Source organism: Pleurodeles waltl, chromosome 9 (genome assembly GCF_031143425.1).
Source record: "Pleurodeles waltl isolate 20211129_DDA chromosome 9, aPleWal1.hap1.20221129, whole genome shotgun sequence".
Classification (NCBI taxonomy): Eukaryota; Metazoa; Chordata; class Amphibia; order Caudata; family Salamandridae; genus Pleurodeles; species Pleurodeles waltl.
This window is the reverse complement of record NC_090448.1, coordinates 657,951,014-657,977,455: the sequence shown is the minus strand read 5'-3', so window position 1 is coordinate 657,977,455 and position 26,442 is coordinate 657,951,014. Positions and strand designations below refer to the sequence as shown.

The 26,442-nt window shown below is 44.4% G+C and overlaps 1 protein-coding gene across 2 annotated transcripts in view; it reads right to left on the bottom strand.

Annotated features, from left to right (window-relative positions):
• The window catches only part of RELB (RELB proto-oncogene, NF-kB subunit), a 319,238-nt gene that overhangs the window by 187,940 nt on the left and 104,856 nt on the right, over positions 1-26,442 (bottom strand). For both annotated transcript variants that reach the window (XM_069207723.1, XM_069207724.1), the window contains exon 3: positions 6,199-6,356. In XM_069207723.1, the coding sequence (XP_069063824.1) occupies positions 6,199-6,356 (158 nt within the window). The remainder of the gene's footprint in view (positions 1-6,198; positions 6,357-26,442) is intronic.

The following is a 26,442-nucleotide window of genomic DNA, read 5'->3' as shown; positions in this document are numbered from 1 at the left end:
CAAGGTATGTCTGGTAGACAAATAAGCAGAGATAGTTTATCATTCAACAGAGATAACCATTTTTTAAAAAGTATTGAGATAGAGGATGAGAGAGTAGTAAATGGAAAGAGCAGAGGAAAATTGAGAGGAAAAATGAATGGTACGTCTACAAAAAATGGTTTAGTCCTAAACAGATGACAAAAATCATAAAGTAAAGCCAAAACACAATTTCACAAACATATTTTGAAGAGAAAATTCATGACAGGCCAATGCCTCATTAACCACTGGCAGGTACTCTGGAGTGCCAGAGTACAAATGAACACCTCCATGATGAAAGACCTCAAAGGTAATCTTGTCTGAGGGGCTAAAGTTTCCAAACACTGAGGAAGTCAATGGAACAAATGTCCACTGGCCATTCACTCCTGCCAGAAATTCAAGCCTTTAAAAAAAACCTCTTGAGACATGGCTTTTTAAGAAGTGGTTTGGGGGGACAAGGTATCTTTGGCGGAATATGTTGTGTTGCTTCAGCACTGGGATACTTCGACAGGAGTGACATTAGCACTATACAAGAAACCTATAGCATAACATAAAGCTAGAATAATTTTGAAGTGCACTTTTACACTAGCAAAAAAAGGAAACAGTACAAGTCACTAATGTGCCATTGTTAAGACTTCTTTCCAGCTCAGAAGGGCAAACCTTTGAAAAGATAATGATAAATCAGAAACAGGTTAAAAAAATAAAAGGGTTACCACGATAGTACAAGGTCTTCTACAAAAATCCTATGAAGAGAAGCTCTTCATTGACCATAAATTGTTTGTAGGTGACCAAGTAAGGTTTAATATTTCAAAGACACATAGAATTAGTCTTTTTATTGGTTTATTCAAATAAAGGCTAATAAAACCATGCAACTTTACCACAATCCATAACACAAATAAAATAATTATAAATTAATAAAAACACAGATAATGGAGTGAATGATGGAATGGAAGTATTGCTGGAATACCAAAATTAGCATACACTTATACAGAAACTTTCAGATCAAGTTTGACTAAGTCGTGTAAGATTGTAGTTAGAACTACTAGTGAGTGATCCTGAACTACCAACTGCATTGATAATAATTGGACTATCATGACTCGGGAAACCTGAACTAAGGTCATTATGACAGCGATCGAAGGCTCAGACAGAAAAGGATGAAAGGAGCTCCATAAGGTAACAGAGGAAAATTGATGCCACACAATTGGGATTTTCAGCAGAACTTCTCGTTACTTCACTGTGAGGCTTTGGTAGACCATACAGAAAAACATCTGACAGACTATAGACAACATTGTTTACCAAATCACTTGAAAAGTAAAGTAATGGTTTAATAAGTAAAAGATTCAGAAAAGCTTTCAGTAGTTAAAAGGGAGAAATTTAAGGTGCTAAAATAAGAAGTGGGAGTCTAATTATGGGCATGCACTCATATAGTCTTATAACACGCTGGTAAGGGCCTATAACGAGAGAGAGGGCCTATAACAACTGGTATAGCCCGAGGCAGAAGGGCTATAAGGCTACAAGGACATTCCACCCACTGAGGGTAGAAGGTTGTAAATTAAAAAGGGAGAAACATGAAAATAAACATTGGAATGTTGGGGCAGAAGGTTTATACCAGTCATTATCAGCCCAAGCCCACTGTCTTCAACGGAGCTCCCAACATTACAATGATCTAATATAGCTTTATAGGCTGCCATAATGGGCTATATCGGCCATTAAAGGCCGATGCCGAAGGCGAGGGCCTTTAACAAGGGAGCAAGCCTTTAATGGCCAGTATAGCTCGCCAAGGCAGGGAAAGCTGTAAGAACATTCCACCTATTGAGGACGGAATGTACTAATTATAAAGAGAAAGGCCTCTCGGAGCTCAAAATCCCCTCGACTCTGAAGCCTTTGATTCAGATCTGTTGCTGTGATTGTTCAACTGCTAACAGACGTGCGCAGGGCATGGGCTGTTTGCTGTTGAACATTCACAGCAAAAGCTGTGAAAGGGGGCTGAAGTAAGTCCCTGCTTGTCCCATGGCTTGGTTCATCTGTTTTCTTCTCGTTCAGCCAGGCCAAGGAGATCTAGGAGCTGAACACCATTCCCCCTCCCTCTTTCAAAGGCTCACGTGATTCTGTGATCTATGGGGGAGGGAATTAAGGCTCTGGTGTACCCCACAGCACAGCCTCTGTCTTTTGCTTTCCCTTGCCCACTCCATATATTTGGAGAGGTAGGGGAAAGAGAAAGGCACAGGCTGTGGATTAGAAATCTGCAAAGTTGAAAGCAGCAGGCCTATATCAGTTTATATAAGCTGCTGCTGCTCCATTGTCTTCAGTTGAGCTCTGACCTTTCCAATGTTCTAATACAACATTAAACCCCAGATTTTCAATAAAGAGCTTAGACCTGATAGCCTTAGGGTGGTCTTCCCCAAACTTTTTGCCTGCCTGCCTCCCTCCATTTTTCTGATCTCGTTTTTGCTCATTTTAGGACTCTGCGCACTTTACAACTGCTAGCCAGTGCTAAAGTGCTAGTGATCTCACGCCTAAACATGGTACTAGTAAAGTGCACTATATGTGCCCAGGGCCTGTAAATTAAATGCTACTAGTGGGCCTGCAGCACTGATTGTGCCACCCACATAAGTAGCCCCTAAACCATGTTGAAGGCCTGCCATTGCAAGGCCTGTGTGTCTAGTTTCACTGCAACTTCGACTTGGCATTTAAAACTACTTGCCAAGCCTTAAACTTCCCTTTTATTAAATATAAGTCACTCCTAAGTAACCCATAGGGCGGGGTGCTATGTAAGTAAAAGTCAGGACTTGTACTTATAAGTTTTACCTGTCCTGGTAGTGTAAAACTCCTAAAGACATTTTTCACTATTGTGAGTCCTGCTTCTTTGATAGGCCAGTATTGGAAATTCCCTTATATACTTTTAAGTGGTCATTTCTGATCTGAAAAGAGTGGCATTGTCATGTTTGGAATGGTAGTGAGAAACCCTGCTTACTGGTGATGTTGGATTCAACATTACTATTTTAGAAAATGCCACTTTTAAAAAGTCAGCATTTCTCTGCTCTTACTGCTCTCTGTGCCTTACAGTCTGTCTCCAATCCACGTGTGGTCTGTGCTGATTGACAACTATCCTTGTGCATTCCAACCAGACAGCCATAAACACAGGACACTTAGCTGCATCTGCATACTGATAAGTCTCCCTGGGCAAGAAAGGTGTGGGTGGGGGGGGGCACTCACTTACATTTTAACGGCTAGAGGCCTGACCTCACACAAAGGACTGATAACCCACCCACATAGCTCCTGGCAGACAGGACTGAATTGAAAGGAGAACTGGTGCACTTCAAAACCACTCTTTGAAGCCTCCTCCACTTTAAAGACACATTTGGTATATATACTGGGGCTGTGAACTCCTCAAATCAGTCACTTCTGGAACTGCAACTGGACTGTCAGAAGGACTGCAGTGCTGCCCAAAGGACTCAACTAGGCTGCTTTTCTGGAAGGACTGCTCTTATGCGTGTTGCCCTGCTGCCTGCTGCCCTCGGAATCTGTTGGAAGGACTTTGCCATCACCCACAAGTGATCTCCAAGGGTTTGGGCTGAGCTTGCCTCCTGTTGAAAAGTCTCAGGGACACCAAAGACTTCATCTGCCAGCACCTGGGCTCTCCTGCTGAGAATCCTGATTTCCAAATGGGTGCCAAACCCTATGCCTGGGCTCTTGAGAGTGAGTTCAGGTGAAACAAAGAAGAAACCAGTGTACCAAGTGCACAGACGCCCAGAACAATTTCAGGACCAGCGCCACACTCTGATGCCATGCCACTGCCTGCACCGGAGCCATGTTCCTCACAGACTTCGACCCTGCCGCAGGTCTAACACCACTGTAGCGCCTTCGAAGTCCAGAGCGCTCTGTCACCGACGTATGCTGACTCTGCCACAGCACCTGTGGCCCAGTGGTGTGATCGCAACCCCGTGAAGGCGGCACCGCACGTCGTGACCTGCTGAATCCATCGACCTTGCTGTGTCGTAAGGAACCGACGCCTCACGACCAACGCCACATCAACTCCTCTGCAAACGTAAGGAACCAGCGCCTCCCCTGCCGAGCGGTAAGAAACCGAAGTCTCACCTCCATGGAAGAAATAAGGAACTGACGCTGCACTGGCTCCAGCGATGCCTCACCTCGCTACTGTGTTTCTAAGCGGTATACTACATTTAATCTTTAAAAATGTGTGTCTTCTCTTGTGAATTTTGGATTTTTACCGTTTTGGTTGTTATTTTATTCAGATAAATATTATGTATTTGTCTAAACTGGTGTGGCGTATTTTCTGTGAGGTTTTCAAGATGTTATTGTATGAGTTATCGCACATGTATTTTACACATTGCCTTCTAAGTTAAGCCTGCCTACTCTGTGCCAAGCTACCGGAGGTTGAGTGCGGGATAATTTAGATTGCGTTGTGACTTACCCAGAATAGGATTGTGATCCCTCCTCGGACAGGGTGTATACCTCTGCCAACTAGAGACCCAATTTCTAACAAGAGTCAAACTCTTATTCCTGACCAAAACCCTCACTAGAGATCGGAATTCCAAGTTGTGCGATAATTATCGCACTCACTGACAGATTTTGGCAAATGACAATTATCACATCCCACTGACAGATTTTGGTACGTCAAACTTGTTGAAATTTATTAGAGGAGGAAGCCTTAAAAATAAGTTCAACATAGAGAATAAAATTTGATGATTTAAATACTGATTCTGTATGTAATTCATCATTTCAAAATCAAAATATTATAGGGAGAAATTTAACCATATATGGGAAATACCTCACCTGAGGATAAAGGTCTTTGCCTACTGCTGTAATCAACTCACTCTTTACAAGCCTACGTGGATACCAAAGTGGCAAAATAGACAAGCTAAAAAGGCTTGGTAGGTTTTCAAGTTCACAATGAATCGTTGTTATACCAGTCTGCTTCAAAACGGTTTTAATTTCTAGATAGCTCATATGAAGGGATGTTTCCCTTGATTTTTTTTTTTAGATAGTCCAAGAGTAAGAGCATCATCCCAGAAGAGAGTAACATGCCTCTACAGACAACTCAAGAGTGTGTTTCTGAAAAGACTAGAATCACCAATGACTAGAAGCAGATGCTAGGGAGACACAATAGTTTGGACAACAGTCAGCCACAGACAGATTAGACTCATTACCACTTTTAAACTGCCTTGCTCTTAAGTAGCAATACGCTGGGGTTATTTTCCATTTTACCAAGTGTACACACACACACAACTCTTTAAAACCATCCTCCAACAAACATTTTTCTGAAAAGAGACAATTTACTACAGTAAATAATTAAGATCGCACGATTAAGATCGAAACAGGCAGTCCTTATAAAAAGATGGTTTCCTAGCAAGAAGGCTTATTTCATTCTTGATAAAGATTATATCATGACCCCGAAAGGATGTAGTCAGGCTTTTAGAGTATAGAAAATTGCTGCAGTGGGTTTACAGAAATGTAATGTAATGTAATTAGAATATTTGGAGTTTGCAATGGTAAACAGACATTTATAAGCTAGGAAATAGCATTTCCTTAATAGGATTAGATCACTATCTACGGCCTCAGCCATTCTCATTTTTGGCATGAACACATCACCATGAGTCTCCAAGCCGGTACTTGCACAATCATCCACCAGTATACAGGAAAACATACACAATGACTACTTTGCAGCACTTCTAACTAAAAAGGTAGATGCAAAAGAAGATCATCAACAAGTGAAGCACACAAATCAATATGTTCTCTTGCATTTCCACATCATGTAATGTGAGCTTGAACAACATTCACTTTTTAGTCAGTGCTCTTCCTCTCCAGCCCCCTCAGTCAACCTTAGCTTGCTCTTTCTCACAGTTCGCTCTCTCTCAATGTATATTTGCATTTAGTGTACCTTTCTCCTGCAGTAAAGGATAGGTAGGCTGCTCCGACTTTTGCTTTCAGTTATAGAGTTAAAGAGATCATATTTCTACCTATATAACTTCACTATGTGACACATTTACCCATCTTTATAATAATTATAAGATCGACAAATAATGTTAAGCATAGGTAATGGTGGGTAACAAAGCCTCAAAAATAAATTCTGTTGACAGAAAAACATTGGTTAATTGGTAGACAAATAAATATGGGTAGATTTATTTGGAGAAATTTAAACATTTTTGAAGAAGCACTCACCTGTGCTTTTTGTTAGTTTTTGGCTTAATTGTAATTTCACAGATTCCGTCGTGGCAATCTTTACCCACAAGTCCATGGGGATGTATCCTGAAAGGCCAGTCTTTCCAAACTAAACAGGTTATCACTTTCACCTCAGGGATACCATCACAATCACTCAGCTGTGAAAATAGAACAAATCTCAAATTGTAAATTCAAGGCCCGACTTTCTAAATACAAGCATTCCACAAATCTCCAACAAACAGATTCGACTTTTATGTCCCACAATTACCAACTTTCATGGGTAAGCAGCCATCAACAGAATCCTAACTACCAGCCGCACATGTGCACAATAAAAATGTTTAACCTCTGGCTCCTCCAAGAAGTGCCTGTAATGTCAGGGTGTTCCTATCCTGTCTCCTTATGCTCTTTTTAAAAAACTAATTCAGGACACAGAGACTGAGTCCTGTAATGGTGGTCGCAACATTTTCTTCAGAATTACGGCTACCCAATCAGGTTGCTCAGCACTGTGATACTGGCACAATTACAGATGTACTGAAATGGTAGACAGAAGAAAATGCTCACTCAGCTAATCAGAAAGACTTATTTTAGTACCACGGGACCAACCTTCTTGATATACCATTTTAACCCCTTCATGTCCAACCCACCCCCCCACTTTAAATGCTAATTTCTCAGAGGCAGCAGAACAAATTTACACAAAATCACAATTAGCACAGTTTTAACTTTCTGTCAAATTGGGCGCAATTCCATTCAGCAGTCTTTTCATAGAGCAAAGCTTCCTAGGAGAATTAACAAGGGAAATCAATGATTTGGCACCCCCCCTTTTCCTTGGCCTCCTGCTTGACGGATCTGCAGAAAACTTTCTATGAACAAGCCGAGGTGGCTGAACCTTTTTTTTTTTTAATGTTTTGTGCAGATTCAAACTGCACAAACATTATTAAAGAAACACAAAATTGTCTTCGTATGGAAACTGGGACCCAACTTTTAACTACACAGTGGCGATCACCACTGTGTAATATATAGATAGAACACTTCCTCATGTGAATGCCTCAAAATGTAACCATGCGGGGACAGTGCACTACACAGAGGGACACGTAAAGAATAATTAAATATAGGCTGCTTTCTGAGGCAATGTAAAAATAGGGACGGGTGTTTCACCCTGGAATCAGGCAGGCCTCCCTCCACCTCCAAGGTCTAGAGCATCCTCATCCCAATGGCAATCAAGAGGATGTTTGGGGTCCTTTGGGTACAGTTCTTTTTAAAGATAAGAGAGACGAAGAGGAAGCTAATCCTACCAAACCTGCTTCTACCAAGAGACCGAAAGACTTTCTGGTCACCAGGTTTGGGATATGCAGTATAGTGCGAGGGTGGGAAACCTTGCACCCAACAATGTTTCTCCTTTTTCTGTGATGGTCTGCAGGGCTTGCCGACTCCCTTTGATCTGTCAGACAGTGTAGGAATGTTGGGTGGTAGGAATCTTGTGGATCCAAACAAATTCTGGAACTTTCCCGCAAGAACTATGAGGAAAATATGCGATTGTAGATAATTGTTGATGTTTGCAGGGCATTCTGGAAAGGAAAACATAGTAGGATCTATTCATGTCACACTATCCTGGACTCAAATAAGTGTCTAGTTTGCAGAACCGTCTGGATGCCTGGGTGCCAGCCGAGCCCGTCTCCAAATACATTAGTTACCCACATAGCCAGAATGGTGAGTTTGAAAGGCAAAAGACTGATGTATCCCTGCTGCATTCTGGAGCATTTTCTGTTGCTGGCATTAAGCCCACCTTCACAAGTAGAGTACCATTTCTATCAACAGACATGTGGGTCATAGAATAGCAGAACATTTGTTTATCAAATTAATTTCCCTTAATTTTTGGCTTCTACATGTAAGCCACTGTGCAAGGAGGACCACATTTTACAATATGCCTTGAGTCACATGATAGTATGAGCAGCCCCAAATTCAGAGTTCTACCAATAAACATTGTTCCTAAACTCATTGCCCTGAGCACATTTAAAAAATGCATTGGTTTACTTTATTACCATTTTGATTCATTACATTTTATCATATGAATTGATGCATGGTTGGTACACAATGAAATATCATTAGAAGCTGCATCTCAGTTGTTGGCTCTGGGTATCACATGTTTTTGGACAACCAACAAACACAATACATCCCTGCGACCTGAAGAGTCTGGCGGACATAACGGCATATTACTTCTGTAAATCGTCTATCAGTGCACAAATGACAGATAAAAAACGTTGCCACCTATTTATATTTTTATTAATTTATTTTCATTATGTTTTGGTTCTAATAATTAGTTTCTTTGAGAAAACCTTGAGTGATCTGCACAGATTGCTGCTTCCTATATTCTGAATTTTGTCTACTCTTAAGAAATGTATAACTTTTCAAGTTCACCCATGGACTTTATTATCATATCTATGACAAACTGCAAGAACAACAAAAAATAGGAAAATCTGCTATCACCTAGAAAAATCAAAAAAGTGTGTTTAAAAATGAAAAGCTGGGAGGAGGTTGATATAAGCAAAGTAACTATTATGTTGATACCAATTTCAGAAGAAAAAAATATGCACTTACTTTCAAAGCATGTTTTATCATTTTTTCAACAAAAAAGATTGTTTTATTGTGGCTATTTACTCAGTTACCTCCAGGGGTATCCATTAACTATCGGTTCCTTTAGAATCCTCGACATGTGATAACAAAAGGATGCAAGTTTGGTCTCAATACTTTTTGTTGGCAAAAAGTACGAATGCTTAAGCACAAACTGCCGCAAATATCCAAAAAAGGGCTCAGCAGTGGGAGAGCGAACCCCAACACTTATGAAGTAAATAGTCTGTGTTTAATGTAGGTCATTAATATTGCTATGCTATTTTTAGCAGGGCTTATCAGTATGACAATGAAGAACAATGCAAGGCTTGTTAATCTATAAAAGAGCTAATGACCTATGAAAGAACTAATGACTAAAATGTATGCAATTGGTAAACTGATTTACAGTACGCAATACATCTGCTGTTCAAACCCCTAAGTTTGTCATTCCCCATTTCTTATTAGTTAGGTATTTTACCACATGATACTTTATTTTATTTAGCTATGTTTTATTACTTTAATCCATTTAGGCTGGTGATGTGCCATTACCCCATTTGTTTTAGCTACTTCTTTCCTCAGAATTAGTAGTTCACTTCACCCCAAGAGTGAATGGACCTTGAGACTTCCTAGATTGTCCTTTTGCAGTTTCTATTTCCACTCTGTAGGAAAGTACCATCTTGCCTGGCATGTTACCCCCATTTTTCACTGTATATATGTTGTTTTAGTTGTATGTGTCACTGGGACCCTGCCAGCCAGGGCCCCAGTGCTCCTAAGTGTGCCTGAATGTGTTACCTGTGTTATGACTAACTGTCTCACTGAGGCTCTGCTAATCAGAACCTCAGTGGTTATGCTCTCTCATTTCTTTCAAATTGTCACTAACAGGCTAGTGACCAATTTTACCAATTTACATTGGCTTACTGGAACACCCTTATAATTCCCAGTATATGGTACTGAGGTACACTGGGTATTGGGGTTCCAGGAGATCCCTATGGGCTGCAGCATTTCTTTTGCCACCCATAGGGAGCTCTGACAATTCTTACACAGGCCTGCCACTGCAGCCTGAGTGAAATAACGTCCACGTTATTTCACAGCCATTTTACACTGCACTTAAGTAACTTATAAGTCACCTATATGTCTAACCTTTACCTGGTAAAGGTTGGGTGCTAAGTTACTTAGTGTGTGGGCACCCTGGCACTAGCCAAGGTGCCCCCACATTGTTCAGGGCCAATTCCCCGGACTTTGTGAGTGCGGGGACACCATTACACGCGTGCACTACATATAGGTCACTACCTATATGTAGCTTCACAATGGTAACTCCGAATATGGCCATGTAACATGTCTATGATCATGGAATTGCCCCCTCTATGCCATCCTGGCATAGTTGGCACAATCCCATGATCCCAGTGGTCTGTAGCACAGACCCTGGCACTGCCAAACTGCCTTTCCCGGGGTTTCACTGCAACTGCTGCTGCTGCCAGCCCCTCAGATAGGCTTCTGCGCTCCTGGGGTCCAGCCAGGCCTGGCCCAGGATGGCAGAACAAAGGACTTCCTCTGAGAGAGGGTGTTACACCCTCTCCCTTTGGAAAATGGTGTGAAGGCAGGGGAGGAGTAGCCTCCCCCAGCCTCTGGAAATGCTTTCATGGGCACACATGGTGCCCATTTCTGCATAAGCCAGTCTACACCGGTTCAGGGACCCCTTAGCCCTGCTCTGGCGTGAAACTGGACAAAGGAAAGGGGAGTGACCACTCCCCTGACCTGTACCTCCCCTGGGAGGTGCCCAGAGCTCCTCCAGTGTGCTCCAGACCTCTGCCATCTTGGAAACAGAGGTGCTGCTGGCACACTGGACTGCTCTGAGTGGCCAGTGCCATCAGGTGACGTCAGAGACTCCTCCTGATAGGCTCCTTCAGGTGTTGCTAGCCTATCTTCTCTCCTAAGTAGCCAAACCCTCTTTTCTGGCTATTTAGGGTCTCTGCTTTGGGGATTTCCTTAGATAACGAATGCAAGAGCTCATCCGAGTTCCTCTGCATCTCTCTCTTCACCTTCTGCCAAGGAATCGACTGCTGACCACGCTGGAAGCCTGCAAAACTGCAACAAAGTAGTGAAGACGACTACTGCAACTCTGTAACGCTGATCCTGCCACCTTCTCAACTGTTTTCTTGGTGGTGCATGCTGTGGGGGTAGTCTGCCTCCTTTCTGCACTAGAAGCTCCGAAGAAATCTCCTGTGGGTCGACGGAATCGTCCCCCTGCAACCGCAGGCACCAAAGAACTGCATCACCGGTACCCTGGGTCTCCTCTCAGCACGACGAGCGAGGTCCCTTGAATCCAGCAACTCTGTCCAAGTGACTCCCACAGTCCAGTGACTCTTCAGTCCAAGTTTGGTGGAGGTAAGTCCTTGCCTCCCCACGCCAGACTGCATTGCTGGGAACCGCGACTTTTGCAGCTACTCCGGCCTCCGTGCACTTCCGGCGGAAATCCTTTGTGCACAGTCCAGCCCGGGTCCACGGCACTCTAACCTGCATTGCACGACCTCCTAAGTTGTCCTCCGGCGACGTGGGACTCCTTTGTGCGACTTCGGGTGAGCACCGTTTCTCTCCACTTCGTAGTGCCTGTTGCGGCACTTCTGCGGGTGCTGCCTGCTTCTGAGAGGGCTCTTTGTCTTGCTCGATGCCCCCTCTGTCCCCAGACGCAATTGGCGACATCCTGGTCCCTCCTGGGCCACAGCAGCATCCAAAAACCCTAACCGCACGATTTGCAGCTAGCAAGGCTTGTTGGCGGTCTTTCTTCAGGAAAACACTTCTGCACGACTCTCCACGGCGTGGGGGATCCATCCTCCAAAGGGGAAGTCTCTAGCCCTTGTCGTTCCTGCAGAATCCTCAGCTTCTACTGTCCAGTAGCAGCTTCTTTGCACCCACAGCTGGCATTTCCTGGGCATCTGCCCATCTCCGACTTGCTTGTGACTTTTGGACTTGGTCCCCTTGTTCCACAGGTACCCTCGACTGGAAATCCATCGTTGTTGCATTGCTGGTTTGTGTCTTTCCTGCAGAATTCCCCTATCACGACTTCTATGTCCTTTGGGGAACTTTAGTGCACTTTGCACTCACTTTTCAGGGTCTTGGGGTGGGCTATTTTTCTAACCCTTACTATTTTCTAATAGTCCCAGCGACCCTCTACAAGGTCACATAGGTTTGGGGTCCATTCGTGGTTCGCATTCCACTTTTGGAGTATATGGTTTGTGTTGCCCCTATCCCTATGCGTCCCCATTGCATCCTATTGTAACTATACATTGTTTGCACTGTTTTCTAATACTATTACTGCATATTTTGGTATTGTGTACATATATCTTGTGTATATTTGCTATCCTCATACTGAGGGTACTCACTGAGATACTTTTGGCATATTGTCATAAAAATAAAGTACCTTTATTTTTAGTATATCTGTGTATTGTGTTTTCTTATGATATTGTGCATATGACACTAGTGGTACTGTAGGAGCTTCACTCGTCTCCTAGTTCAGCCTAAGCTGCTCTGCTAAGCTACCATTATCTATCAGCCTATGCTGCTAGACACCCTATGCACTAATAAGGGATAACTGGGCCTGGTGCAAGGTGCAAGTACCCCTTGGTACTCACTACAAGCCAGTCCAGCCTCCTACATTGGCTGTGCAGCGGTGGGATAAGTGCTTTGAGACTACTTACCACTTTTGTCATTGCACTTTTCATAAGAGAAAAATATACAAAACAAGTTCAGTGTATGTACACCTAACCAAAAAGTTTTGCATTTCTTTTCTCACTTCTTTTCTAAAGTGCTGAAAAGTACCTCTAAACTTTCTAAAAAGTTCTTAAAAGTTTTAAAAGTTTTTTTTTCCTGTTCTTTAAAAAGTACTAAAAAACTTTTTCTCACTTTTTCTGTCACTTAAACACTTTCTAAAAATGTCTGGCACAGGCCAAAATGTTGATCTGTCCAAACTTGCATATGATCACCTTACCGGGAAAGAGCAAGAAGTCTCTGCATAGAAAGAGGTTTGAGTGTAGGGAAGAATCCTTCCTTGGAATTGTTGCTTAACATGCTTAGAGAACAAGATAAGGCCAGAAGGGCCCCATCTGTTGAAAAAGTAGCTAATGGTTCCCAATCTGATCCAGGGACTCCCCTGGGAAAAGATTTAGGAAAGAAACTTCCTAGCCTGCCCATTACTAGACAGTCTAGCATAGTTGGTACTGATGTAGAGGTACACCATACAGATAGTGTTATCTCACATCATAGCAAGAGTATTATTTCTCACCACAGTAGAAGTGATGTTTCTGTTAACCAAGCTGTTAGGGTGCCTTCTGTAAGGGATAGGTCTCCTTCTGTCCATTCTCACCATACTTCTGTTTCAAGGCATGTCCCACCCACCCACCCTGATGACAGATTGTTAGAAAGGGAGCTCAATAGATTGAGGGTGGAACAAACCAGACTGAAGCTCAAGAAGCAACAGCTGGATTTGGATAGACAGACCTTAGAAGTAGAGAAGGAGAGACAGAAACTGGGTTTAGAAACCCATGGTGGCAGCAGCAGTATTCCCCATAGTCATCCTGCAAAAGAGCATGATTCCAGGAATCTGCACAAGATAGTTCCCCCTTATAAGGAGGGGGATGACATTAACAAGTGGTTTGCTGCACTTGAGAGGGCCTGTGCTGTACAGGATGTCCCTCAAAGGCAGTGGGCTGCTATCCTATGGCTATCATTTAGTGGAAAAGGTAGGGATAGGCTCCTTACTGTGAAAGAAAGTGAAGCCAATGATTAATAAGTTCTTAAGAATGCACTCCTGGATGGTTATGGCTTAACCACTGAACAATACAGGATAAAGTTCAGAGAGACCAAAAAGTAGTCTTCACAAGACTGGGTTGATTTCATTGACCATTCAGTGAAGGCCTTGGAGGGGTGGTTACATGGCAGTAAAGTTACTGATTATGACAGCCTGTATAACTTAATCCTGAGAGAGCATATTCTTAATAATTGTGTGTCTGATTTGTTGCACCAGTACCTGGTGGACTCTGATCTGACCTCTCCCCAAGAATTGGGAAAGAAGGCAGACAAATGGGTCAGAACAAGGGTGAACAGAAAAGTTCATACAGGGGGTGACAAAGATGGCAACAAGAAGAAGGATGGTAAGTCTTCTGACAAGGGTGGGGACAAATCAAAAAATGAGTCTTCATCAGGCCCACAAAAACACTCTGGTGGGGGTGGTGGGCCCAAATCCTCTTCTAATCAAAACAAAGAAAAGATACCATGGTGCTATTTATGTAAAATAAAAGGCCATTGGACAACAGATCCCAGTTGTCCAAAGAAAAGCACCAAGCCTCCTACCACTACAACCCCTACTGCTACACCTAGTGTCCCTACTAATAGCAGTGGTGGTGGGAGCAAACCTACTAATAGCCAATCCAAGGGAGTAGCTGGGCTCACTTTTGGTAACTTAGTTGGGGTTGGTCTGCTTAGGGAGACCACAGAGGCTGTGATAGTCTCTGAGGGGGCTATTGATTTAGCCACCTTGGTCGCTTGTCCCCTTAACATGGATAAGTACAAGCAACTACCCCTAATAAATGGTGTTGAGGTTCAGGCCTACAGGGACACAGGTGCCAGTGTCACAATGGTGATAGAGAAACTGGTCCACCCTGAACAACACCTACTTGGTCACCAGTACCAAGTAACCGATGCTCACAACAACACACTTAGCCACCCCATGGCTGTTGTAAATCTCAACTGGGGGGGGGGGCTTGGGGGGGGTTACTGGTCCAAAGAAAGTTGTGGTAGCCTCAGATTTACCTGTAGACTGTCTACTAGGAAATGATTTGGAGACATCAGCTTGGTCAGATGTGGAGTTGGAGGCCCATGCAGCAATGCTGGGCATCCCAGGGCATATTTTTGCTTTAACAAGGGCTCAGGCCAAAAAGCAAAAAGGACAGGGTGACTTGGATCCTGGGACAATGGACCAAGTGCTCCCTAAAGCTAGGGCTAGTAGAAGTAAAGCACTTCCTACTACCCCTCCCTATACAGTGGATTCTACTTCTGAGGAAGAAGAATTTCCAACCTGTGCAGAACCTACACCAGAGGAGCTGGAAGCAGACACTGCTGAGCTTTTGGGTGAAGGGGGGCCTGCCAGGGAGGAGCTGAGTGTGTCACAGCAAACCTGTCCCACACTAGAGGGTCTAAGACAGCAAGCTGTCAAACAAGATAATGGGGATGTCAGTGACTCTCACAGAGTTTACTGGGAGGACAACCTCTTGTATACTGAAGCAAGGGATCCTAAACCTGGAACTGCCAGGAGGTTAGTGATTCCTCAGGAGTACAGAAAGTTCCTCCTAACTCTAGCCCACAACATTCCCCTAGCTGGACATCTGGGACAAATGAAAACTTGGGACAGGCTTGTTCCCTTGTTTCATTGGCCTAGAATGTCTGGGGACAGAAAAGAGTTTTGTAAGTCCTGTGAAACCTGTCAAGCCAGTGGCAAGACAGGTGGCACCCCAAAGGCACCCCTTATTCCACTGCCCGTGGTTGGGGTTCCCTTTGAAAGGGTAGGGGTTGACATAGTTGGCCCCTTGACCCTCCTACTGCTTCAGGCAATAGGTTTATCTTGGTGGTAGTGGACCATGCCACAAGATATCCTGAAGCAATTCCTTTAAGGACCACTACAGCACCTGCAGTGGCAAAGGCCCTCCTGGGAATATTTTCCAGGGTGGGCTTCCCAAAGGAAGTAGTATCAGACAGGGGAAGCAATTTCATGTCTGCTTACTTAAAGGCCATGTGGAAGGAGTGTGGGGTGATTTACAAGTTCACTACACCCTATCATCCACAAACAAATGGACTGGTGGAGAGATTTAACAAAACTCTCAAAGGCATGATTATGGGTCTCCCTGAAAAACTCCGCAGGAGATGGGATATCCTGTTACCATGCCTCCTTTTTGCCTACAGGGAGGTACCCCAGAAAGGAGTGGGCTTCAGCCCCTTTGAACTCCTCTTTGGACACCCTGTTAGGGGTCCACTAACACTTGTCAAGGAGGGTTGGGAACAACCTTTAAAAGCTCCAAAGCAAGATATTGTGGATTATGTACTTGGCCTCAGATCAAGGATGGCTGAGTACATGAAAAAGGCCAGTAAAAACCTTCAGGCCAGCCAAGAGCTCCAGAAGCAATGGCATGACCAGAAGGCTGTTTTGGTTCAGTACCAACCAGGGCAGAAAGTGTGGGTCTTGGAGCCTGTGGCCCCAAGAGCACTCCAAGATAAATGGAGTGGACCCCACACAATTGTTGAGAAAAAGGGTGAAGTCACCTATTTAGTTGACTTAGGCACTGCCAGGAGTCCCCTTAGGGTGCTCCATGTCAATCGCCTGAAACCCTACTATGACAGGGCTGATCTCACCCTGCTCATGGCAACTGATGAGGGACAGGAAGAAGACAGTGATCCTCTACCTGATCTCTTTTCTTCCACAGAACAAGATGCTCTAATGGAAGGTGTAGTTTTGGCTGATTGTCTTACTGCTGAGCAGAATGACCATTGCATAGATCTCCTGGGTCAGTTTTCTGAACTCTTCTCTACTGTGCCAGGTACCACTTCTTGGTGTGAGCACACTATAGATACTGGAGACAGCTTACCTGTCAAAAGTAAGATCTATAGGCAGCCTGACTATGTCAGGGACTGCATAAAGCAAGAGGTGCAGAAAATGTTAGAACTGGGAGTGGTTGAGCACTCTGAAAGTCCATGGGCTTCTCCTGTGGTACTTGTACCAAAACCTCATTCCAAAGATGGAAAGAAAGAAATGCGGTTTTGTGTTGACTACAGAGGTCTCAACCAGGTAACCAAAACTGATGCTCACCCTATACCCAGGGCAGATGAGCTCATAGATACACTGGCATCTGCCAAGTATCTAAGCACTTTTGATTTGACTGTAGGGTATTGGCAGATCAAATTATCAGAAGATGCTAAACCTAAAACTGCATTTTCAACCATTGGAGGCCATTACCAATTCACAGTAATGCCTTTTGGATTGAAAAATGCACCTGCCACTTTTCAGAGGTTGGTGAACACAGTCCTGCAAGGGCTGGAAGCTTTTAGTGCAGCATATCTGGACGAGATAGCTGTCTTTAGCTCCAGTTGGGATGATCACCTGGTCCACCTATGGAAAGTTTTAGAGGCCCTGCAAAAGGCAGGCCTCACTATCAAGACTTCAAAGTGCCAGATAGGGCAGGGGAAGGTGGTTTATCTGGGACACCTTGTTGGTGGGGAACAGATTGCACCACTTCAGGGGAAAATCCAAACTATTATAGATTGGGTTCCCCCTACTACTCAGACTCAGGTGAGAGCCTTCCTAGGCCTCACTGGGTATTACAGGAGGTTCATTAAGAACTATGGCTCCATTGCAGCCCCTCTTAATGATCTCACATCCAAGAAAATGCCTAAAAAGGTATTATGGACAGCAAACTGTCAGAAAGCTTTTGAGGAGCTGAAGCAGGCCATGTGCTCTGCACCTGTCCTGAAAAGCCCTTGTTACTCTAAAAAATTCTATGTCCAAACTGATGCATCTGAATTAGGAGTAGGGGCAGTCCTATCACAACTTAATTCTGAGGGCCAGGATCAACCTGTTGCTTTTATTAGTAGAAGGTTGACCCCTAGAGAAAAGCGTTGGTCTGCCATTGAGAGGGAGGCCTTTGCTGTGGTCTGGGCACTGAAGAAGTTGAGGCCATACCTGTTTGGCACTCACTTCATTGTTCAGACAGACCACAAACCTCTACTTTGGCTAAAACAAATGAAAGGTGAAAATCCTAAATTGTTGAGGTGGTCCATATCCCTACAGGGAATGGACTATACAGTGGAACATAGACCTGGGAGTAGCCACTCCAATGCAGATGGACTCTCCAGATATTTCCACTTAGACAATGAAGACTCATCAGGTCATGGCTAGTCTTATTGTCCTTCGTTTGGGGGGGGGGGGGGGGGGGGTTGTGTAGGAAAGTACCATCTTGCCTGGCATGTTACCCCCATTTTTCACTGTATATATGTTGTTTTAGTTGTATGTGTCACTGGGACCCTGCCAGCCAGGGCCCCAGTGCTCATAAGTGTGCCTGAATGTGTTACCTGTGTTATGAATAACTGTCTCACTGAGGCTCTGCTAATCAGAACCTCAGTGGTTATGCTCTCTCATTTCTTTCAAATTGTCACTAACAGGCTAGTGACCAATTTTACCAATTTACATTGGCTTACTGGAACACCCTTATAATTCCCTAGTATATGGTACTGAGGTACCCAGGGTATTGGGGTTCCAGGAGATCCCTATGGGCTGCAGCATTTCTTTTGCCACCCATAGGGAGCTCTGACAATTCTTACACAGGCCTGCCACTGCAGCCTGAGTGAAATAACGTCCACGTTATTTCACAGCCATTTTACACTGCACTTAAGTAACTTATAAGTCACCTATATGTCTAACCTTTACCTGGTAAAGGTTGGGTGCTAAGTTACTTAGTGTGTGGGCACCCTGGCACTAGCCAAGGTGCCCCCACATTGTTCAGGGCCAATTCCCCGGACTTTGTGAGTGCGGGGACACCATTACACGCGTGCACTACATATAGGTCACTACCTATATGTAGCTTCACAATGGTAACTCCGAATATGGCCATGTAACATGTCTATGATCATGGAATTGCCCCCTCTATGCCATCCTGGCATAGTTGGCACAATCCCATGATCCCAGTGGTCTGTAGCACAGACCCTGGCACTGCCAAACTGCCTTTCCCGGGGTTTCACTGCAGCTGCTGCTGCTGCCAGCCCCTCAGTCAGGCTTCTGCGCTCCTGGGGTCCAGCCAGGCCTGGCCCAGGATGGCAGAACAAAGGACTTCCTCTGAGAGAGGGTGTTACACCCTCTCCCTTTGGAAAATGGTGTGAAGGCAGGGGAGGAGTAGCCTCCCCCAGCCTCTGGAAATGCTTTCATGGGCACACATGGTGCCCATTTCTGCATAAGCCAGTCTACACCGGTTCAGGGACCCCTTAGCCCTGCTCTGGCGCGAAACTGGACAAAGGAAAGGGGAGTGACCACTCCCCTGACCTGTACCTCCCCTGGGAGGTGCCCAGAGCTCCTCCAGTGTGCTCCAGACCTCTGCCATCTTGGAAACAGAGGTGCTGCTGGCACACTGGACTGCTCTGAGTGGCCAGTGCCATCAGGTGACGTCAGAGACTCCTCCTGATAGGCTCCTTCAGGTGTTGCTAGCCTATCTTCTCTCCTAAGTAGCCAAACCCTCTTTTCTGGCTATTTAGGGTCTCTGCTTTGGGGATTTAGTAGATAACGAATGCAAGAGCTCATCCGAGTTCCTCTGCATCTCTCTCTTCACCTTCTGCCAAGGAATCGACTGCTGACCGCGCTGGAAGCCTGCAAAACTGCAACAAAGTAGCGAAGATGACTACTGCAACTCTGTAACGCTGATCCTGCCGCCTTCTCGACTGTTTTCCTGGTGGTGCATGCTGTGGGGTTAGTCTGCCTCCTCTCTGCACTAGAAGCTCCGAAGAAATCTCCAGTGGGTCGACGGAATCGTCCCCCTGCAACCGCAGGCACCAAAGAACTGCATCACCGGTACCCTGGGTCGCCTCTCAGCACGACGAGCGAGGTCCCTTGAATCCAGCAACTCTGTCCAAGTGACTCCCACAGTCCAGTGACTCTTCAGTCCAAGTTTGGTGGAGGTAAGTCCTTGCCTCCCCACGCCAGACTGCATTGCTGGGAACCGCGACTTTTGCAGCTACTCCGGCCTCCGTGCACTTCCAGCGGAAATCCTTTGTGCACAGTCCAGCCTGGGTCCACGGCACTCTAACCTGCATTGCACGACCTCCTAAGTTGTCCTCCGGCGACGTGGGACTCCTTTGTGCGACTTCGGGTGAGCACCGTTTCTCTCCACTTCGTAGTGCCTGTTCCGGCACTTCTGCGGGTGCTGCCTGCTTCTGAGAGGGCTCTTTGTCTTGCTCGATGCCCCCTCTGTCCCCAGACGCAATTGGCGACATTCTGGTCCCTCCTGGGCCACAGCAGCATCGAAAAACCCTAACCGCACGATTTGCAGCTAGCAAGGCTTGTTGGCGGTCTTTCTTCAGGAAAACACTTCTGCACGACTCTCCACGGCGTGGGGGATCCATCCTCCAAAGGGGAAGTCTCTAGCCCTTGTCGTTCCTGCAGAATCCTCAGCTTCTACTGTCCAGTAGCAGCTTCTTTGCACCCACAGCTGGCATTTCCTGGGCATCTGCCCATCTCCGACTTGCTTGTGACTTTTGGACTTGGTCCCCTTGTTCCACAGGTACCCTCGACTGGAAATCCATCGTTGTTGCATTGCTGGTTTGTGTCTTTCCTGCAGAATTCCCCTATCACGACTTCTATGTCCTTTGGGGAACTTTAGTGCACTTTGCACTCACTTTTCAGGGTCTTGGGGTGGGCTATTTTTCTAACCCTTACTATTTTCTAGTAGTCCCAGCGACCCTCTACAAGGTCACATAGGTTTGGGGTCCATTCGTGGTTCGCATTCCACTTTTGGAGTATATGGTTTGTGTTGCCCCTATCCCTATGCGTCCCCATTGCATCCTATTGTAACTATACATTGTTTGCACTGTTTTCTAATACTATTACTGCATATTTTGGTATTGTGTACATATATCTTGTGTATATTTGCTATCCTCATACTGAGGGTACTCACGGAGATACTTTTGGCATATTGTCATAAAAATAAAGTACCTTTATTTTTAGTATATCTGTGTATTGTGTTTTCTTATGATATTGTGCATATGACACTAGTGGTACTGTAGGAGCTTCACTTGTCTCCTAGTTCAGACTAAGCTGCTCTGCTAAGCTACCATTATCTATCAGCCTATGCTGCTAGACACCCTATACACTAATAAGGGATAACTGGGCCTGGTGCAAGGTGCAAGTACCCCTTGGTACTCGCTACAAGCCAGTCCAGCCTAGTACACACTCCCTCCAACCATGAAGTCTATTTTGGGGCTGCTGCATGAGCAGTCATGAAGTTTTGATTGGGCTGACTGTAGTGGCATGGTATTGTTTTTAATAAGCCCTTATACAACGAAGTAAAGAAGAGCATATAAAATGTGCACACCTATGGTTCATTTATATTTAAATCATTATTTTTGTGAAAACATGGAAACATACAATGGTGTTTGTAATTTACATTTCACAGGAATGAGGCATCGAAGTTAAATTATTAATAAGTATTATTAGCTACATCCAACCACTCTGCCCCCCCCCCCCCCCACACACACAATTGAGGCATATTGTGGACCACCTCGTAGATTATGGTCTACTGATACCAGAGTATAAGCTTAAGGCCTAGCAATATGGAAAACCCTAACAAGGCTATCCATGGCTCAGGAGGTAACCCGTATTTCTGCTTATTTCAGAACAAATGGCAGATTTAGCAGGATGTAGCCTGTCTGCCTAGTCACACATCCATCAAGTATTTCATAACAATCACATAACTTATCAGGACTCTCGTTCCCCCAACTTCATTTCCAAGTCCAGTCTGGAGCTCTAGCCATTCAGAGTTCTGTGTGTTTGTTCACTTCAATTTATGTACAACTACACTAAAAGGTTACTTTTCGAGTGGTGCTTTTAAGTCCACAGCACATAACTGAAACGTTCAGTGTAAGGCCATCGTAAAAATGTTTAGCATATTCTGAAAGGGAGAAAGAGGACCTTTCCAGATCCACGAGGATCCAATATCCAGGCTCGCCTGCAGCTTCTCTGGACCTTTAAAGACCAGTCTGACCTCCAGCTAGGACATTTTGCTGTGAGGTGTGGGTATATTCTAGGCAGCAAACCTCCTACCTCTGTGCTACGTGACTTGGTACAGGTAGATGACTTTTGTCTTGGAAGTGTCATTTGGGGCTTACATCGTGATTCATATCTGAAGCTTTTGTTAGCCCTGGAAAATACATTTCTCCTATCACTACTTGCATTGATCCACCTCCTGAACCATAGATTCAGCTGCCTAATTGTTGCCTGATAGCCTGTAAGTAGATTCCTTGAACCAGGGCTACAGGTCACTCTTTAGTAAACTGATTGGAATGTCTCATCACGGCACACGTGTGGTTAACAGAAGAAAGAAGCCACCAGATTTTAAGTCACACTGTATATTTGCAGCTAAGCAAAATCTGGGAGCAAGTGTGAAAAGAGCCAGGCCTCAGCTTTCCATCACGAAGCAACCTAATCAAACTACTAAATAAAACGGTCTTGCTTTGAAGTACCGCATGGAGTTTCCTTTCAAATACTAAATGCAGAGTGTCACAGAAAAAGAAATAGAGAACAAAGACACTGCAGAAGAATAAACAAGGTGGCTTAACCAAAAGTCAAATAAACAGTTCACTTAGTCTCCAGCACAGAAGAGTTCCATTTCAATTTAAAAAAGTATAATCATCAGACAGTTCAGCAGGGGAATCGACCAGACAATATCTTGCATACAGCACATCAAGAGATACTTTCATTCTAGGGCGGTCGGAGTAGGTTAAGGTAACAAATGTATGTTTTTTTATTGATAATGTTGTACTAGTATTTTATTTCCTTTCGAAAAATTTTATTTATTTAACTGTGCATGCCTGTTTCTTTCAAATGGACTTGAACTTCGACTTGTCTGGGTTTCACGACTTACCCAAAGTTACTGAAAGAAGCCACAGTTTTTTCTTTATACAGGTAGTCAATGACAAAGTTTCACTGAAGTTTTGCTTTCATGCCCATCTACCTCTTCATCCAGCCCCTAACAGAGCTGAGAAAATTCAGCAGGAGTCTAAAGTGGTCTTGGGGTTATAGCTTCGACGCGGTCACTAGTAGCAAACTAATTTACACATGTCTTATCACTAGGGAGTATTGCGACCTAAGACTTTCTCTAAATAAAGATATTAAAATATATACTGGTGCTTTTTATACTATGGAAGAAGGACCTCTCAGATGTGTAAGATTTTTTAATGTACACAAATTACTCACATTATCTGTAAATTACATTATTCTATAAGTTGCTCGCTGTTTATATTGGCTAAGTGCCTGCACCTGTCTTTAAATTGGGATGTACTGAATGTGAAAAGATTTTTTGGCATTCTATACATGTCTTTGCCTTAACAGCTTTCTTATGATGTTTTGTTTTACATTTTCCCTACTTTCCTAGTCATTACTCGAAATGATGGCTACATCTCTCATTGTGTTTAATTATCCATTCAGCAGTGTGTTATACATAACCCTCTAAGTCCTATTTACCCGCTTTCAGGCAATAGGTGTTATTTTTAATTACTCAACAATATTTTGTGATCTGTCGTACAAGAATCCTTTCTATTAATTACGCTTCCATTTGTTGGGCTATTATCCGTACAGAGTGCAAGATTTACAGGTACTGGGTCTGGTATACTGACTACTGTGACAATATAAACAGGCACCATGCAATTAAGTGTTCTGGTGGGATCGGACATGTAAACGATTGGATCTAAACTTCACTGTAATATATTCCTATGTTCTGGCTGTGTGGGTTGGGATGAGTTGGTGGAAAGTATGATATACTCCCAAGTCCTTTAACCCCTTCGCTGCCAGGCCTTTTTCCCCTCTTGTGCCGAGCCTTTTTTTGGCTATTTGGAGCAGTTCGCGCTCAGGCCCTCATAACTTTTTGTTCACATAAGCTACCCACGCCAAATTTGCGTCCTTTTTTTCCAACATCCTAGGGATTCTAGGGGTACCCAGACTTTGTGGGTTCCCCAGAAGGAGGCCAAGAAATTAGCCAAAATACAGTGAAAATTTCTTTTTTTTCAAAAAAATGGGAAAAAGGGGCTGAAGAAGAAGGCTTGTGTTTTTTTCCCTGAAAAGGGCATCAACAAAGGGTTTGCGGTGCTAAAATCACCAGCTTCCCAGCTTTCAGGAACAGGCAGACTTGAATCAGAAAACCCAATTTTTCAACACAATTTTGGCATTTTACTGGGACATACCCCATTTTTACGATTTTTTGTGCTTTCAGCCTCCTTCCTGTCAGTGACAGAAATGGGCATGAAACCGCAACATTTCTGAAACGTAGACAAAATTCTGAATTCAGCAAGGGGTAATTTGTGTAGATCCTACAAGGGTTTCCTACAGAAAATAACAACTGAAAAAGAAAAATATTGAAATTGAGGTGAAAAAACATCAATTTTTCTCTACGTTTTACTCTGTAACTTTTTCCTGCAATGTCAGATTTTCGAAAGCAATATACCGTTACGCCTGCTGGACTCTTCTGGTTGCGGGGATATATAGGGCTTGTAGGTTCATCAAGAACTCTAGGTACCCAGAGCCAATAAATGACCTGCGACCTGCAGTGGGTTTTCATTCTATGCCGGGTATACAGCAATTCATTTGCTGAAATATAAAGAGTAAAAAATAGCTATCAAGAAAACCTTTGTATTTCCAAAATGGGCACAAGATAAGGTGTTGAGGAGCAGTGGTGATTTGCACATCTCTGAATTCCGGGGTGCCCATACTAGCATGTGAATTACAGGGCATTTCTCAAATAGACGTCTTTTTTACACACTGTCTTACATTTGGAAGGGAAAAATGTAGAGAAAGACAAGGGGCAATAACACTTGTTTTGCTATTCTATGTTCCCCCAAGTCTCCCGATAAAAATGATACCTCACTTGTGTGGGTAGGCCTAGCGCCCGCGACAGGATATGCCCCAAAACACAACGTGGACACATCACAGAAAACAGAGCTGTTTTTAGCAAAGTGCCTACCTGTAGATTTTGGCCTCTAGCTCAGCCAGCACCTAGGGAAACCTACCGAACCTGTGCATTTTTTAAAACTAGAGACCTAGGGGAATCCAAGATGGGGTGACTTGTGGGGCTCTGACCAGGTTCTGTTACCCAGAATCCTTTGCAAACCTCAAAATTTGGCTAAAAAAACACATGTTCCTCACATTTCTGTGGCAGAAAGTTCTGGAATCTGAGAGGAGCCACAAATTTCCTTCCACCCAGTGTTCCCCCAAGTCTCCCGATAAAAATGATACCTCACTTGTATGGGTAGGCCTAGCGCCGCGACAGGAAACGCCCCAAAGCGCAACGTGGACACATCCAATTTTTTTAAAGAAAACAGAGGTGTTTTTTGCAAAGTGCCTACCTGTAGATTTTGTCCTCTAGCTCAGCCGGCACCTAGGGAAACCTACCAAAACTGTGCATTTCTGAAAACTAGAGACCTACGGGAATCCAAGATGGGGTGACTTGTGTGGCTCGGACCAGGTTCTGTTACCCAGAATCCTTTGCAAACCTCAAAATTTGGCTAAAAAAACACATGTTCCTCACATTTCTGTGGCAGAAAGTTCTGGAATCTGAGAGGAGCCACAAATTTCCTTCCACCCAGCATTCCCCAAAGTCTCCCGATAAAAATGATACCTCACTTGTGTAGGTAGGCCTAGCGCCCGCGACAGGAAACGCCCCAAAGCGCAACGTGGACACATCCAAATTTTTGAAAGAAAACAGAAGTGTTTTTTGCAAAGTGCCTACCTGTAGATTTTGGCCTCTAGCTCAGCCGGCACCTAGGGTAACCTACCAAACCTGTGCATTTTTTAAAACTAGAGACCTAAGGGAATCGAAGATGGGGTGACTTGTGTGGCTCGGACCAGGTTCTGTTACCCAGAATCCTTTGCAAAACTCAAAATGTGGCTAAAAAAACACATGTTCCTCACATTTCTGTGGCAGAAAGTTCTGGAATCTGAGATGAGCCACAAATTTCCTTCCACCCAGCGTTCCCCCAAGTCTCCCGATAAAAATGATACCTCACTTGTGTGGGTAGGCCTAGCGCTCGCGACAGGAAATGGCCCAAGACACAACGTGGACACATCCCATTTTTTCATAGAAAACAGTGCCTACCTGTGGATTTTGGCCTCTAGCTCAGCCGGCACCTGGGGAAACCTAGCAAACCAGCGCATTTTTGAAAACTAGAAGCCCAGGGGAATCCAAGATAGGGTGACTTGCGGGGCTCTGACCAGGTTATGTTACCCAGAATCCTTTGCAAACATCAAAATTTGGCCAAAAAACACTTTTTCCTCTCATTTCGGTGACAGAAAGTTCTGGAATCTGAGAGGAGCCACAAATTTCCTTCCACCCAGCGTTCCCCTAAGTCTCTAGATAAAAATGGTACCTCACTTGTGTGGGTAGGCCTAGTGCCCACGAAAGGAAATGGCCCAAAACACAATGTGGACACAACATATTTTTTCACAGAAAACAGAGGTGTTTTTTGCAAAGTGCCTACCTGTGGATTTTAGCCTCTAGCTCAGCTGGCCCCAGGGGGGGGCAGAAAATAAATTTGACCCCCCACCCCCCCAAACCCCCCCCTGCCCGGGAGCGACCCTTGCCTACGGGGTCGGTCCCCCTATGTGACATTGGCGCCAAAAAACAAATCCCCGGTGCCTAGTGGTTTCTGTCCCCTTGGGGGCAGATTGACCTAAAATTGGCCAATCTGCCCCCAAGGGGGGCAGAAATGGTCTAAATACAATTTGCCCCCCAGGGGAGCGACCCTTGCCTGATGGGTCGCTCCCCATCTCTAAAAAAAAAAAAAAAAAAAAAAAAAAAAAAAAAAAAACACAAATTTTTTTTTTTGCCCTGGCGCCTAGAGGTTTCTGCG